At 34.4% G+C, this 17,004-nt stretch overlaps 1 protein-coding gene across 1 annotated transcript in view; it reads left to right on the forward strand.

Annotated features, from left to right (window-relative positions):
- LOC148950265 (sphingosine-1-phosphate phosphatase 2-like) overlaps positions 1–17,004 on the forward strand; it is a 126,002-nt gene that overhangs the window by 82,295 nt on the left and 26,703 nt on the right. Inside the window, exon 2 of the mRNA XM_089092271.1 lies at positions 13,973–14,357. Coding sequence (XP_088948397.1) covers positions 13,973–14,357 — 385 coding nt within the window. The remainder of the gene's footprint in view (positions 1–13,972; positions 14,358–17,004) is intronic.

Consider the following 17,004-nt stretch of genomic DNA (forward strand, 5'->3'; position numbering starts at 1 on the left):
GACTACTGAAATATTCCAACTCTTGCATTTCAATGAAAGAAATTCAAAATGAACTTTGAAAAATCAAGAAAATGTAACTGTGACAAGGTAAACCACAACCAAACACTACTGAAATATTCCAACTCTTGCATTTCAACGAAAGAAATTCGAAATGAATTTTGAAAAATCAAGAAAATGTAACTGTGACAAGGTAAACCACAACTAAAAACAACTTAAATATTCCATCTATATCATCTCAAAGAAATAAATTAAAAATTAACTTTTAAAAATCAAGAAAATGTAACTGTGACAATGTAAACCACAACCAAACACTACTGAAATACTCCAACTCTTGCATTAAAACCAAAGAAATTCAAAATAAACATTGAAAAATCAAGAAAGTGTAACTGTGACAAGGTAAACCACAACGAAACACAACTGAAATATTCCAACTCTTGCATTTCAACGAAAGAAATTCAAAATGAACTTTGAAAAATCAAGAGAATGTAACTGTGACAAGGTAAACCACAACCAAACACTACTGAAATATTCCAACTCTTGCATTTCAACGAAAGAAATTCAAAATGAATTTTGAAAAATCAAGAAAATGTAACTGTGACACGGTAAACCATAACCAAACACTACTGAAATATTCCAACTCTTGCATTTCAACGAAAGAAATTCAAAATGAACTTTGAAAAATCAAGAAAATGTAACTGTGACAAGGTAAACCACAACCAAACACTACTGAAATACTCCAACTCTTGCATTTCAACGAAAGAAATTCAAAATGAACTTTGAAAAATCAATAAAATGTAACTGTGAATAGGTAAACCACAACGAAACACAACTGAAATATTCCAACTCTTGCATTTCAACGAAAGAAATTCTAAATGAACTTTGAAAAATCAAGAGAATGTAACTGTGACAAGGTAAACCACAACCAAACACTACTGATATATTCCAACTCTTGCATTTCAAAGAAATAAATTCAAAATGAACTTTGAAAAATCAATAAAATGTAACTGTGACAAGGTAAACAACAACGAAACACTACTGAAATATTCCAACTCTTGCATTTCAACGAAAGAAAATCAAAATGAACTTGGAAAAATAACGAAAATATAACTGTGACAAGGTAAACCACAACAAAAAACTACTGAAATATTCCAACTCTTGCATTTCAACGAAAGAAGTTCAAAATGAACTTTGAAAAATCAAGAAAATGTAAGTGTGACAAGGTGAACCACAACGAAACACTACTGAAATATTCCAACTCTTGCATTTCAACGAAAGAAATTCAAAATGAACTTTGAAAAATTAAGGGAATGTAACTATGACAGGGTAAACTACAACAAAACACTACTGAAATATTCCAACTCTTGCATTTCAACAAAAGAAATTCAAAATGAACTTTGAAAAATCAAGAAAATGTAACTGTGACAAGGGAAACCACAACCAAACACTACTGACATATTCAAGCTCTTGCAGTTCAATGACAGAAATTCAAAATGAACTTTGAAAAATCAAGAAAATGTAACTGTGACACGGTAAACCACAACCAAACACTACTGAAATAGTCCAACTCTTGCATTTCAACGAAGGATATTCAAAATGCACTTTGAAAAATAAAGAAAATGTAACTGTGACAAGGTAAACCACAACCAAACACTACTGAAATATTCCAACTCTTGCATTTCAACGAAAGAAATTCGAAATGAACTTTGAAAAATCAAGAAATGTGACTGTGACACGGTAAACCATAATCAAACACTACTGAAATATTCCAACTCTTGCATTTCAACGAAAGAAATTCAATATGAACTTGGAAAAATCCAGAAAATGTAACTGTGACAAGGTAAACCACAACTAAACACTACTGAAATATTCCAACTCTTGCATTTCAACGAAAAAAATTCAAAATGAACTTTGAAAAATCAAGAAAATGTAACTGTGACAAGGTAAACCACTGCCAAACACTAGTGAAATATTCTAACTCTTGCATTTCAACGAAAGATATTCAAAATGAACTTTGAAAAATCAAGAAAATGTAACTGTGACAAGGTAAACCACAAGCAAACACTACTAAAATATTCCAACTCTTGCATTTCAACAAAAGAAATTCAAAATGAACTTTGAAAAATCAAGAAAATGTAACTGTGACAAGTTAAACCACAACCAAACCCTACTTAATTTTTCAAAATATTTCATTTAAAATAAATAATTTCAAATTAACATTGAAAAATCAAGAAAATGTAACTGTGACAAGGTAAAACACAACCAAACACTACTGAAATATTCCAACTCTTACATTTCAATGAAAGAAATTCAAAATGAACTTTGAAAAATCAAGAAAATGTAACTGTGACAAGGTAAACCACAACTAAACACTACTGAAATATTCCAACTCTTGCATTTCAACGAAAGAAATCCTAAATCAACTTTGAAAAAATTAAGAAAATGTAAGTGTGACAAGGTAAACCACAACCAAACACTACAGAAATATTCCAACTCTTTCATTTCAACGAAAGAAATTCAAAATGAACTTTGAAAAATTTAGAGAATGAAACTGTGACAAGGTAAACCACAACAAAACACTACTGAAATATTCCAACTCTTGCCTTTCAACTAAAGAAATTCAAAATGAAGTTTGAAAAATCAAGAAAATGTAACAGTGACAAGGTAAACCACAACCAAACACTACTGAAATATTCCAACTCTTGCATTTCAATGAAAGAAATTCAAAATGAACTTTGAAAAATCAAGAAAATGTAACTTTGAGAAGGTAAACCAAACACTACTAAAATATTCCAACTCTTGCATTTCAATGAAAGAAATTCAAAATGAACTTTGAAAAATCAAGAAAATGTAACTGTGACAAGGTAAACCACAACCAAACACTACTTAAATATTCCAACTCTTTCATTTCAAAGAAAGAAATTAAAAATGAACTATTAAAAATCAATAAAATGTAACAGTGACAAGTTAAACCACAACCAAACACAACTGAAATATTCCAACTCTTGCATTTCAAAGAAAGAAATTCAAATGAACTTTGAAAAATAAAGGCAATGTAACTGTGACAAGGTAAACCACAACAAAACACTACTGAAATATTCCAACTCTTGCATTTCAACAAAAGAAATTCAAAATGAACTTTGAAAAATCAAGAAAATGTAACTGTGACAAGGGAAACCACAACCAAACACTACTGAAATATTCCAGCTCTTGCATTTCAATGAAAGAAATTCAAAATGAACTTTGAAAAATCTAGAAAATGTAACTGTGACAAGGTAAACCACAACCAAACACTCCTGAAATATTACATCTCTTGCATTCCAATGAAAGAAAATCAATATGTTCATTGAATAATCATGAAAATGTAACTGTGACAAGGTAAACCACAACCAAACACTACTGAAATATTCCAACTCTTGCATTTCAACGAAAGAAATTCGAAATGAACTTTGAAAAATCAAGAAAGTGTAACTGTGACACGGTAATCCACAACCAAACACGACTGAAATAGACCAACTCTTGCATTTCATTGAAAGATATTCAAAATGCACTTTGAAAAATAAAGAAAATGTAACTTTGACAAGGTAAACCACAACCAAACACTACTGAAATATTCCAACTCTTACATTTCAACGAAAAAAATTCGAAATGAACTTTGAAAAAATCAAGAAAATGTAACTGTGACAAGGTAAACCATAATCAAACACTACTTATATATTCCGACTCTCTAATTACAAAGAATTAAATTATGAAGTAAATTGTAAAAATTATTAGTATTCAAGTCTTACAAAGTAAACCACAACCAAACATTACTGAAAACTTCCAACTCTTGTAATCCAACGAAAAAATTCATGACCAACTTTTAAATATCAGAAAAATGTAAGTGTGACAAGGTAAGCCACTACCAAACACTATTGAAATATTACAACTCTTGCATTTCAACCAAAGAAATTCAAAATGAACTTTGAAAAATCAAGAAAATGTAACTGTGACAAGGTAAACCACAAGCAAACACTACTAAAATATTCCAACTCTTGCATTTCAACGAAAGAAATTCAAAATGAACTTTGAAAAATCAAGAAAATGTAAGTGTGACAAGGTAAACCACAACCAAACACTACTGAATTATTCCAACTCTTGCATTTCAACGAAATAAATTCAACTGAACTTTTAAAAATCAAGAAAATGTAACTGTGACAAGGTAAACCATAGCCAAACACTACTGAAATATTTCAACTCTTACATTTCAATGAAAGAAATTCAAAATGAACTTTGAAAAATCAAGAAAATATAACTGTGACAGGTTACACCATAACGAGACATTGCTGAAATATTCCAACTCTTGCATTTCAACGAAAGAAATTCAAAATAAACTTTGACAAATTATGAAAATGTAACTGTGAAAAGGTAAACCACAAACAATCACTTCTGGAATATTCCAACTCGTGCATTTCAAAAAAGAAAATTAAAAATGTACATATGAAAATCATTAATATTTAAAAGTGACATTGTAAACTAAATCCTAACACTAGTGGAATAGTACCACTCTTTCCTTACAACAAAAGAAATAATAAATGAAATTTGAAAAATAAAGCAAATGTAAGTTCATAACTATAAACAACAACGAAAAACATCTGATACATTCCAGCTCTTACCTTTCAACTAAAGAAATACAAAATGAACTTTGAAAAATCAAGAAAATTTAACTGTGACAAGGTAAACCAAACACTACTTAAATATTCCAACACTTTAATTTAAATGAAAGAAATTCAAAATGAACTTTGAAAAATCAAGAAAATGTAACTGTGACAAGGTAAACCACAACCAAACACTACTGAAATATTCCAACTCTTGCATTTCAATGAAAGAAATTCAAAATAAACTTTGAAAAATCAAGAAAATGTAACTGTGACAAGGTAAACCACAACCAAACACTACTGAAACATTCCAACTCTTGCATTTCAACGAAGGAAATTCAAAATGAACTTTGAAAAATCAGACCTTTGGAGGGGGAGGGGCCGGGGGAGGGGGTCGTTCTTTGTCTCAATGCACAAAAAAAGTATAAAAAATGGGGGAGGGAAGGGGAGGGGAGGGGGAGGGGAAGGGGAAGGGGAGGAGGAGGGAGGAGATGGAGGGAGAGGGGCCCCTTTGGGGGGCCAAAGGGGGAGGGGCCCTTTGGGCCCCGGGGGGGGGGTCCGGGGGCCCTTTGGGAGCCCAGTGGACCTTTGAGGACCGGTGGCTTCCTTCGGGGTTGGGGTAGAGGGATTGGAACCCTTTGGGGTTGGGGTAGGGGGATCGGAACCCTTTGGGTTGTGGTAGAGGACCTTACGACAGTGTTAAAATAGAACTTGTTTATCATAACGACCACAGAGTTTTACCCTCAAATTCTCTTCTATAATCATCTTTTAAAATGTCTCTAACTGTTTCGCCGAAGTAATTCCATAAAATGGCTAAAACGGTTTCGCCCAAATAATCCCTAAACCTAATTTTAGCGTGTTCCTTTTCTTTGGCATCCCTGTGCTTTCATATTTGAAATTACAAAAGAAACCCTTTCGCGCGCTAAGATCAAAACATTTGGTCGGAAACGATTCTTCTGGAAGAACTCCAAATTAATTCCCTTTCGTGAATCAATTGTCTTTAGAACAACAAATTAATTCCCCTTTCATGTCAATCAATCAATCACGACATCATCTGTCATGTGTGATCTAAACTTTGCCCGGAGACATTTCTCTTGGTAGAACTCCAGACATTAATTAACTGGACGTCATCTGTCAGACATTAATTAACCTTGCCTGGAAACAATTTGATTAATGACTCAATAATCCATGAAAGTGACAGAGTCTCTGTTTTTCCATTTTCACTGACAAAGACTATAAATGTGACAAAGTTCCTGTTTTTCCATTCTCACTGACAAAATCCATAAAACACACATAAACATCCAAGAAAACAGACATAAATGTGACAAAATTCCTGTTTTTTCATTCTCACTGACAACAAACAAACATAAATGTGACAAAGTTCCTGTTTTTCAAATTCTCACTGACAAAAACCATAAGCCACGTGGTTCTATGCCCATATTTGGTGTACTGACACGATCAATAGGGGCATCTCTACTGTTACGTAAGTTAGTTCGTAAGTAACGTATATTTATTACTAATCAAAATGTTCGTAAATAAAATTAAACAACTTTGGAGAAAGCCATTTAGCCAAAAAAGAGTAAAATTAGTATGTAAATTTCATTTTAGTTATTTGTGTACGGTGAGCCAAAATCAAAACCTGCGTTAATTAAAAAACGTTCAGAAATGAAATAAAAAAACAAGTTTTTCTAACTGAAAGTAAGGAGCGACATTAAAAATTAAAAGAATAGAAATTATTCCGTATATGAAAGGGGCTGTCCCCTCCTCAAAGCCTTGCTCTTTACACTAAAGTTTTACTCTTTCTCACAACTCTATTTTTTAGAACAATAAAAAACTTTAAAGACCGTGGCGTTGAGGAGGGGACAGCCCCTTTCATATTCGGAATAATTTCTGTTCGTTTTAAGTTTAATCTTGCTCCCTACTTTCATTAAAAAAAAACTTGTTTTTTTATTTAATTATATAGTTAGATAGATAGTTGGAGAAGCGTATTTTAAAGCCAAATATACGGCCATGAACATAGTAAAATAACATAAATGAAAGGCACAAATAACATACTTTGATCAGCGATCATCATAAAACACATAAATAAAAGACTGCATTAACCTAATAATAGTACATAAAAAAATATACATAAAATAATAATACAATAAAAAAAAAGACGCTTAACTCTTGTTTCACTTCATTTAAGTGGAAAAACCACACAATGAAACATAACATTTACTTTATACTATACTATATACTCTGTCACTTGTCTTTGTTTTGTCTCGAAAGCTGAAAAAAACTAACGAAGAAACCGGTTTGTTCTCGATTTTTATACAGCTTAAACTTGATTGAGTTGCCCATAATACACAAGTACCAAAACTTTCCCCTACGGAAATTAAAAAAATAAAATTCTCAAATTTAGAAAGCCTTCATTTCAACGGGGGGGGGGGGGGGGGATATTTACCGGGGAGTAAAGTATTTGGACAGTTTGAAGTCAGAAAATAATTCTTTCTAGGTATATAACCACTAAAAAACTACAGAAGAATAGCGAGGTATCTGGAAATTTTGTTAGCTAAAATGAAAAAAGTAGGCTATAAAGTAAATGTAATGTTTTATAGAAGTGGTTTTTCCAAGTGTTTTTTTTTTTATTTACTTTATACTATAGTATAAAGTAAATGTTATGTTTCATTGTGTGGTTTTTCCACTTAAATGAAGTGAAACAAGAGTTAAGCGTCTTTTTTTTTTTTTTTTTTTTTTCAATGACCATTTTTCCAAGTTTTAATTAATATTATTAGGTTAATGTAGTGTTTCATTTAAGTGTTCTATGATGGTCGTTGATCAAAGTTTATGTTATTTGCGCCTTTCATTTATGTTATTTTACTCTGTTCGTGGCCGTATATTTGGCTTTAAAATACACTTCTCTATCTATCTATCTAATATGAAGAATACTTGTACCAAACACATTTTTCATGCAGACCTGCTATACTTTACCCCCCCCCCCCTAATATGCAAATCTATTGCCGAAATTTATTTCTAAAGTAACGAAGAAACTAACGAAAGACTGGTGAGTTCTCGCATTTTACACAGCGTAAACTTGAGTGGGTGGCGCATAATACACAAGTACCGAAATTCCTTCCCCCTACGGAAATAAAAATATAAACCTCAAATAAAATTCTCAAATTTGGGAAGCCTTATTTTCTCCCGGGGTTGGGGGTAAACGCCGGCCACCCTATAATTCAATGTTTGAACGTAATGTTTTTTATTAATTGTATGTTGTAATATTTAAACTTAAGCGTAAAGAGCGAGATGTTGAGGACGAGGCAACCCCCTATAAATACGACTTATCTTCTGCTTTTCTGTAGTTTCAACGTTGTCCCTTACTTTCTGTTTAAATAGAACTTGTTTTTTATTCGGTTTCTGCACGTTTTTGAACTAGTGCACCTTTCGAAACAATAGAGCTGCATATGATTAATTGTAATGAGAGCCGCATGGCAGCTTTACTTCTTTTTTGGCCAATTGGCCTTCCGGGAATTTTGACCGTACGAATTTGAAAAAAGGGCGAGCCAGAGTGCCTAATGCCCCTCCAATTTTTTTGGTTCCTTAAAAAGGGCACTAGAACTTTTAATTTTAACGAACGTTTTTATTAGTAATAAATATACGTAACTTACGAATTTTCTCCCAATTCCTTAAGAACTACTTTTCAAACACTCTTCGTTTAATTGGAGTAATGAGAAGCTTTTTTCATAATAACGCTGAATCAGCATTATAAGTCCTTTCTTTTGATATATTTATTCACATAAAAATTCCATTTTTTAGAGTTTTGATTGTTATTGAGCCGTATCACTTGTTTTTTTATTGTTTTTTTTTATTACGTATATATTATTACGTATATGAGGGGGTTCGCCTCCTAGTCAATACCTCGCTGTTTACGCTGAAGTTCGAATTTTGTTCGAATCATAAACCCCTGAATCACAAAGGCTGTTTAATTAGAATATATAGCTCTTTTGAAAGTAAAAAAATCTTTAGCGTAAAGAGTGAGGTATTGAATAGGGGGAGAACCCTTTCCTATACGTAAGAATTTCTGTTCGTTTTAAGTTTTAATGTTGCTTGTTACTTTCAGTTGATTTTTTTTTATTTAATTTCTGATCGTTTTTTAAATAATGCTGTGAAATCCGAAGCCCCCTTCGTAAAAATGTCCCTTTCCCCAGGAAAATATCCTCCATGGAAAGATCACACCACGTAACTTCCTCTTCCGACCCCCTCCCCACCAGAAAAAAATCCCTCCTGAAATCCTCTGTGTACTTCCCAATAACCAATACTATATGTAAAGAATGGGCAAAGTTCATAACTTGCAGCTGTGGGGGATTAAGTCATCCTCAAAGACGTATTTACTAAATTTTCGACTATGCTGAACAAAATGGCTAACTCAAAATTTTGATTGGATGACTTTGGGAAAAAATGAGCGTGAGAGGGGGCTAAGATGCCCACCAATTTTTTTGATCGCTTAAAAAGGGCACCAGAACTTTTAATTTCCTTTCGAATGAGTCCTCACACGATATTCTAGGACTGGGGGATTGATACGATCACCCCTGGGAAAAAAACAAACAAACACGCATCCGTGATCTTTCTTGATGAAACTTATATATTTGAAATCAGCATAAAAATCTGCTTCTCTTGATGTATCTACTGGTATCAAAATGCCTATCTCAAAAGATAGCCATTTAGAGTTTCGGTTACTAATGAGCCGGGTCGGTCCTTACTTACAGTTCGTTACCACGAACTGTTTGACGATGGGTAAAGTTCATAACTTGCAGCCCTTCCCCCGGGGACTGTGGGGGATTAAGTCATCCTCAAAGGCATATTTATTAGAGTTTCGACTGTGTTGAACAAAATGGCTATCCCAAATTTTGATCGGGTGACTTTGGGGAAAAAATGAGCGTGGGAGGGGGCCTAGTTGCCGTTTAATTTTTTTGTCACTGAAAAACGGCAATAGAACTTTTAATTTCCGTTCGAATGAGGCACCTTGGGATATTTTAGGACCACTGGATCGATACGATCAACACCTGGAAAAAAAAAAAAAAAAAAAAAAGCACGCATCCGTGATCTTTCTTCTGGCAAAAAATACAAAATCCACATTTTTGCAGATAGGAACTTGAAAACTCTACAGTACGGTTTTCTGATAGGATGGTTTGATTTTCATTAAGATTTTATCACTTTTAGGGGGTGTTTCCGCAATTTTTCAAAAATAAGACAAATTTTTTCAGGCTCTTAACTTTTGAAGGGTAGGACTGAACTTAATGAAACTTCTATATTGAAACCAGCATAAAAACCCAATTCTTTTGATGTATCTACTGGTATCGTTGTTTTGGTTACTATTGAGCCGGGTCGCTCCTTGGTTAGAGTTTGTTACCACGAAGTATTTGATACGTGTTTTGCATTATCTTTCATATGAAGATCGTATTTTTTGTCAAAAATTTGTGGTGTATTTTTAATAGTATGTTTTGTTGCATATAAAGCACGTAGGAATAGCAATTTCCTATAAAATGAACGCATAAATAACTTTCGACGATTTTCCAGTGCCCTGCTAACAGTGGAAGGAATAAAAGAGGACTTGTCATTGCTACCCATGTAAAAAAAGTAATTTTCCTTGTTATTGAAGCCGGTGAACTGTAAATTTCTTCTACGGGGATTTCCACTATGGTCATTGCAATGGCGTATTTTTGTTTCAGTCGAGCGCCGTTTTTGAGAGCTTTCATGCTATTTTGAAATTCCCTTAGATTTGTTTTCAGAATAACATTTCACAATTAAGACTAATCGAGATATTAGTTACCATTCCTGGATCATTTATTACAAATGGCAATTTTTTTCTGACTGGGTTTTGGTTCATTCTTTACTAGGTTGCAGCTGTCGCTGCTATCATTATTAAATAAAAAAAAAACAAGTTTTTTAAACTGAAAGTAAGGAGCGACATTAAAACTTAAAACAAACTGAAATTATTCCGCATATGAAAGGGACTGTCCCCTCCTCAACGCCTTGCTCTTCAAGCTAAAGCTTTTTATTGTTTTAAAAAATAAGGTTGTGAGACAGAGTCAAACTTTAGCGTAAAGAGCGAGGCGTTGAGGAGGGGACAGCCCCTTTCATATACGGAATAATTTCTGTTCGTTTTAAGTTTTAAAGTCGCTCCTTACTTTCAGTTTAAAAAACTTGTTTTTTTTATTTAATTTCTGATCGTTTTTTAGTTAATGCAACTTTTATTTTGGCTAACCGTCATTGAATAAGTAAACAAAATTTGCATAAAAATTTTACTTTTCTTTTGCTAAATGGATGTCTACAAATTAACTTATGTAACTAACTTCTATATTCATATATTTTTCTTCTCGCAAAAAATACAAAGTTGCAGATTTTTGCAGAAATGAGCTTGAAACCTATGTAATAGGGTTTTCTAATATGCTGAATCTGACGGTGTGATTCTCATTACAATTCTTTCACTTGTAGGGGATGTTCCCCCCCCCCCTCTTTAAAAAATCGGGTAAATTTTCTCAGGCTCATAGCCGTTGATGAGTAATAATAAACTTAATAAAATTTATATATTTAGAATCGGCATTATAAACCCATTATTTTTATAAATTTATTGACATCAAAATTCCGTTTTTAAAAGTTTCGATTGCTATTGAGCCGTATCGCTTGTTTTTTATTGTTTTTTTTTATTACGTATATGTTGTTACGTATATGAGGAGGTTCTCCCAACTTAGTCAATACCACGCTCTTTACGTTAAAAGTTAAAAAAAAATTTCATTCACAAACTCCTGAATCACAAAGGCCGTTAAATTAGAATAGATAGCTCTTTTGAAAGCACTAAGAAAAACTGTAGCGTAAAGAGCGCGGTATTGACTTGGGGGAGAACCCCCTCACATACGTTATAATTTCTGTTCGCTTTAAGTTCTAATGTTGCTTCTTACTTTCAGTTGAAAAAACTTGTTTTTTTTATTTAATTTCCTATCATTTTTTAAATAATGCTTGAAAATCCGGCGCCCCCTTCATAGCAATGTCCCTTACCCCAAAGAAACATCCTCCACGAAAATATTCTCCAGAGTAACCCCCTCCTCTAGCCCCCCTTCCAGAAAAAAAATCCTTCCTGAAAATGTCTGTATACTTCCCAATAACCAATAAATAATGCTTGAAATTCCGGCGCCCCCTTCATGGCAATTTCGCTTCCCCCATGAAAACTTCCTTCATGGACAGATCCTCCAACATAATCCCCGACCCATCCATCCCTCCCACAACCAGAAAAAAACCCTCAAGAAAACTTCTGTATACTTCTGAATAACCAATATCTATATGTTAACATTGGGTAAAGTTCATAACTTTTAGCCCTTCCCCTGGGGACTTGGGGGATTAAGTCATCCTCAAAGACATATCTATTAGTATTTTCGACTATGCTGAACAAAATTTTGATCGGGTGACTTTGGGAATAGAATGAGCGTGGGAGGGAGGCTAGTTGCCCTCCATTTTTTTGGTCACTTAAAAAGGGCACTAGAACTTTTAATTTCCGTTCCAATGAGCCCTCCCACGATATTCTAGGACCACTGGGACGATACGATCGCCCCTGGGAAAAAAAAACAAACACGCATCCGTGATCTTTCTTCTGGCAAAAAATGCAAAATTCCACATTTTTCTAGATAGGAGCTTGAAACCTCTACAGTAGGGTTCTCTGACACGCTGAAAATGATGGTGGGATTTTCATTAAGGTTCTATAACTTTTAAGGGGTCTTTCCCCCTTTCTTTGAAAATCAGCTTAATTTTCTCAGGCGCGTAACTTTTGATGGGTAGCACTAAAATTGATGAAAGTTATATATTTGAAATCAGCATTGAAATCTGATTCTTTTGATGTATCTGTTGGTATCAAAAACCCGTTTTCTAGAGTTTCGGTTACCATTGAGCCGGGTCGCTCCTTACTTACAGTTCGTTACCACGAACTGTTTGATATTTGGGAAGAACGTTGAATGCAAAATTGAATGATATATTTTTGTTTGGTTTTATTTTACAAAAATGTGGCCCTTTAAAAGTATGAAGGGAAAAGAAAGAAGGAAATAGTGGCTTGGATGGGCAGGAATTGCTACACGTCTGAAATTTTGATACGATATAGCGTAGTGTACAAACAACTAAAACTTCTGCGAAGCAATAAATTTCATTCGCTTTAAGTTTGGATTTCGCACTTTTTTTAAGAAAAGCTTTACTTTTAGAAAATTAATTCTATTCAAGGATTAAAATTTGTCGAAAACTCCGTGGCAATACCTCCCTCTGTCTCTAAATTCCACTTTATTTGGGATATCAACATTTTTGTGCAGCTTTTTTCATCAATCGAATATAATATTTTTGAAAAAGGGTCGCAAACGTAAATTTCTACCTCATACAATAGAGGAGAATATGAATTATTTTCATAATCTTGTATTTCTCGTTAGTTATTATCCAGTTTCGACTGGTTTCAACACAGGGTAGTTGGCATTTATTTTTTCATAAATGAATAATGCTAGTGACATTTTTTTTTTTTTTTTTTTTTTTTTTTTTTTTTTTTTTTTATTATGATGTTACCTACACAAGTTGTGCGAATCTTTGGTTGTAAGCAGCAAAAATTGAATTTTAGATTTTCCCAAAAAAGGAGATTTTATTTATTTTTTTTTTTTGCGAAATTATTGCAGTCATTACGTATGCAACTTTTTTTGGAATTCTCCATCTGTTGTTTTTCGAGCCGATTCGAAGGGTTCCAAAACAACTGACATTTAATAAAAGGTTGTCAACAAGCAAAGCACATTATATTTTTGTATTTTTATTTTTCGTTGCTAAAATTCACGATGATTAAAAAAAGGCTGAAATTTGAGCAGTCCCTCGCTTGAAAAATTTGTTAGCATAAGTCGGGTCCTATCAGGTAATGGAGATAGAACCCTGCCCTCATTCTGAAACTACCGACATCAATCTAAAACAATTGCGTATACAAATCGTAAATAGTTTGACGATCATAGGACGTTTGTTTTAAAGCAGTTTTAGCTACAAATTTTAGGATAGCGACAGTTTCCATGACCAATACTTTATTGCATAATTATTTGAAAAAATTAAAAACTGCAGTGTTGAATTGAGGCTTAGTCATCATTTCCCTTATGATTTAAAGAACTTTCTTCATAGGAAGTCTTCCTCTCGGAATGTTTTAACTTTTAGAGCTGGCAATTCCCGCCCATGGCTACATAAAGCAGTGTTATGCACTCATCTCGATGAATATTTACATTCCACCGTAATTCGCTTCTTTTTCGCTCTTTTTTTGTCTAAAATTAAATTAGCGTATGATTTTTATTGTTTTTTAGATGAAATATCTCAAGGATGCTTTGGCATACATGCATGATCCGGCTACGGTGGCGGAGTTGCAGACATTTTTTGGAATACGGATCTATCCTAGACGTAACTCAGAAGCTGGATCGGAGTCATGCAAAAATAGCGAACCTGATCACGAATCTTGTCAAGAGAAAAAGGAAGATAGACGAACGCGGCAAAATCAAATACTAAAGGAAATAGGCGAATCAAATGCTGAATATTCAATTGGGAACAAATTTTGGTATTATTTATTCTTTATTTCTACCAGCTGTGGGGATGAAATTTTTTATGCTTCTATGATACCCTTTTGGTTTTGGAATGTTGATGGAGCTGTTGGGAGAAGAATTGTCAGTATATGGATGCTATCAATGTACATAGGCAAGCTTTTTATCTTCATTTTTCTCCTTTTGTAACTTCATTTACTTCTAAAGATATATGCTTTGAAACAAAGCAAACGCGTATAGTTTTATTTCTTTTTTTTTTAGCTCAGTTGCATCAATTTTTGATCAGCATGATTGGTCGTCAATCAAATTCAGTCTGTTCAAGAGCCATTACAAAGTTAAAATAGCTTGTAATTCTTGAACATGTATTTCGAAAGGTCAACCTTGTGGACCTTATTTGTGTTGTAGGTATTGAAGAATAGCAGCCATCAAGTTTTAGCATTTGCGCCATCATAAGTGTTTTGTAAGACGAATTTGATGCGTGTAACTAAAGCTACTTATGCACTTCAAAAATTATACTCAAATTGCAACATAACTCTATAGCTAGTTCATGTTTTGATTTCTTTCCATATGCAATTTGAGTTTTGCAGGTCATTGTACATATTATGATTTTTCAGGTCATTGTACATATTGTATTTTGTCATCACCGGAGATAAAAAAAGGAAAAAATAAAAACAGAAAAACTCAATATTTCTTTTCTATTTGCCTTCACTCTTCATGTAAATTTGTTTTATAGCAGATTTTGTTCTTCGAGAGGAGGATGATAAACAATGTTGGGTCAATTTCCTTTCAATTGCAAGATTTCCGGCAATCTATTGCCAAAAGCACTATGTATGGTGGTACTTGCGAGGAGGGACGCTCGTTAGAATTTTTGAAATGGAGATGGATCAAAAGACAAAGAAAATTTATTTTAGATTTTCATTTTCCGATTTATATTGATCGGTGTTTCATCAGACCAATCTTAAGGAGGAGAAACCTCACTCCCTTTGTGCAAGCCTTTCCGTGGAAATATAGAAAAGGGGTGAAACTGAGAGGAGAAGGACGTATTTCTTGAAATATACGATAGGTTACTCAAGCAATGAGGGTACCTTTTTAAGTAGCATAAAGCACTGTTTCTCAAATAGAAGAAGAAAAAAAGGAACTTGACTCTGACCCAAATTACGAATCTACGAATATAACTTTAAAATTCAATACTAATACTACTACTAATAACAACTCACCGCAGCACCAAGCCGCCTGAGGCCGACACAGCTACGCACTTTCATCCTCCATCCTAATCTATTCAAAGCCTCTCTTTTTACACCCTCCCACAAAGTTCCGTTTCCTTTAAATCTTTTTTTATGACGTCCTCCCACCCCAGACGAGGACGACCTGCTTTCCGTTTAGCCTTGACGGTTGGCCGAAAAGAACAATCTTCGGCAATCTGTCATCCATCATCCGCACAATTTGCCCTAGCCACCTCACCCTTTCTTTCATTATAGCCCTAGATAGCAGTATTGAAGCACATTTTTTGTACAACCTATTGTTTGAAATACGGTCAGTCAGCCGGTTACCCAGAATAATCTTGGAGCAATTTCTCAGGAAAACATCTAGCAATTCTTCATCCGCTTTTCGAAGCGCCCATGCTTCAGAACCATATTTGACTACTGTCATCGCTGTAACTTCTAATATTCTAATCTTGGTTTGCAGATTACATTTATAGGTAATTACGCTGCGATAAAGGTGACAGGAGAGAAGTAAGCAGAAGAGGGGTGGGAGAGTTGTCTGCAAGAGCCGTGGTACCCGCTGGGCTTGCCCCTTAAATTGCGGGGACAAGATAAACAGCCTCCAACGCTTCCCTTACTTCTCTCGTAAGCGAACTTGCTTCTAGCAATCAATAAAACCTTTGCTGTGAAATACGGTCTTCGATTTTGGACTTAATTGAATTGGAATGAACTGGCATCTTACGTTTATGCACCTGTGCTGAATTTTCTTCGGAGAATGATGAAAAATGCGGATATTCCAAAGGACATTATAGTGGATACCGCTGCAAAATTTTTCAGTAAAGACAATATTCGAATTGCAGCTAAGTTTTTGACTGATAAGGTTAGCCCGGATATACTAAAGGGGGTGCTGAACAACTGTGCCGATTTTGCTCGTTGTTGAAGACATTCTAGAGGCTTTGAAAGTAAGTGATGCTTCAGATAAGCTTAAATTCCGTTTCACAATATGTGACCCTGCTGAAGTCCCTAGTGTCCCCTACGATGTAGTGACCAAACTGGCTTGCATGGTGGGAGAATGTGGGGAAAAGTTAAACTCCATGATTGAGCGTTTTTTTATGCTCCATTGAAAAAGCTACTTGGCCTAATCCTTCCGAGTCCGTGTCCAACGTGGTCCCCGACCCTTTGAAAATATCCCCCCCCGCGATGCTGAAATCATGCTTAAGTCAGAAGCAGGTGCTTGATACTAACGGAGCAGCTGGATGAATTCACAAGGCCATTACCTCTAAGTATGCTCTTACCATTTATGCAAAATCTGCCGAGGATGCAAAGATCCTGGCCGCCAGCTTGCAGTCCGCACTACCGGATGCCTCAATAATTGTTCGTAAGCCTCAGTTTCATTCTATTGCCAGAAATGTTCCAATAGAAACTACTAAAGAGGAGTTGCTTGAAGCTATCCCGAACCTGAGTGATGCGTACAGATTTAGTGATAGCCTTTCTGTCAAACTGACTGTCAAAGAAAAACAGAATATCGACCAGGCTATCAAGTGGGGTGTTATCTTTGGATATACCCATTTGAAAGTTGTTCCGTCTATTGTACCACCA

The sequence above is a fragment of the Artemia sp. Qi Xiang Cuo genome, chromosome 7, assembly GCF_049724085.1.
Source record: "Artemia sp. Qi Xiang Cuo chromosome 7, ASM4972408v1, whole genome shotgun sequence".
NCBI lineage: Eukaryota > Metazoa > Arthropoda > Branchiopoda > Anostraca > Artemiidae > Artemia > Artemia sp. Qi Xiang Cuo.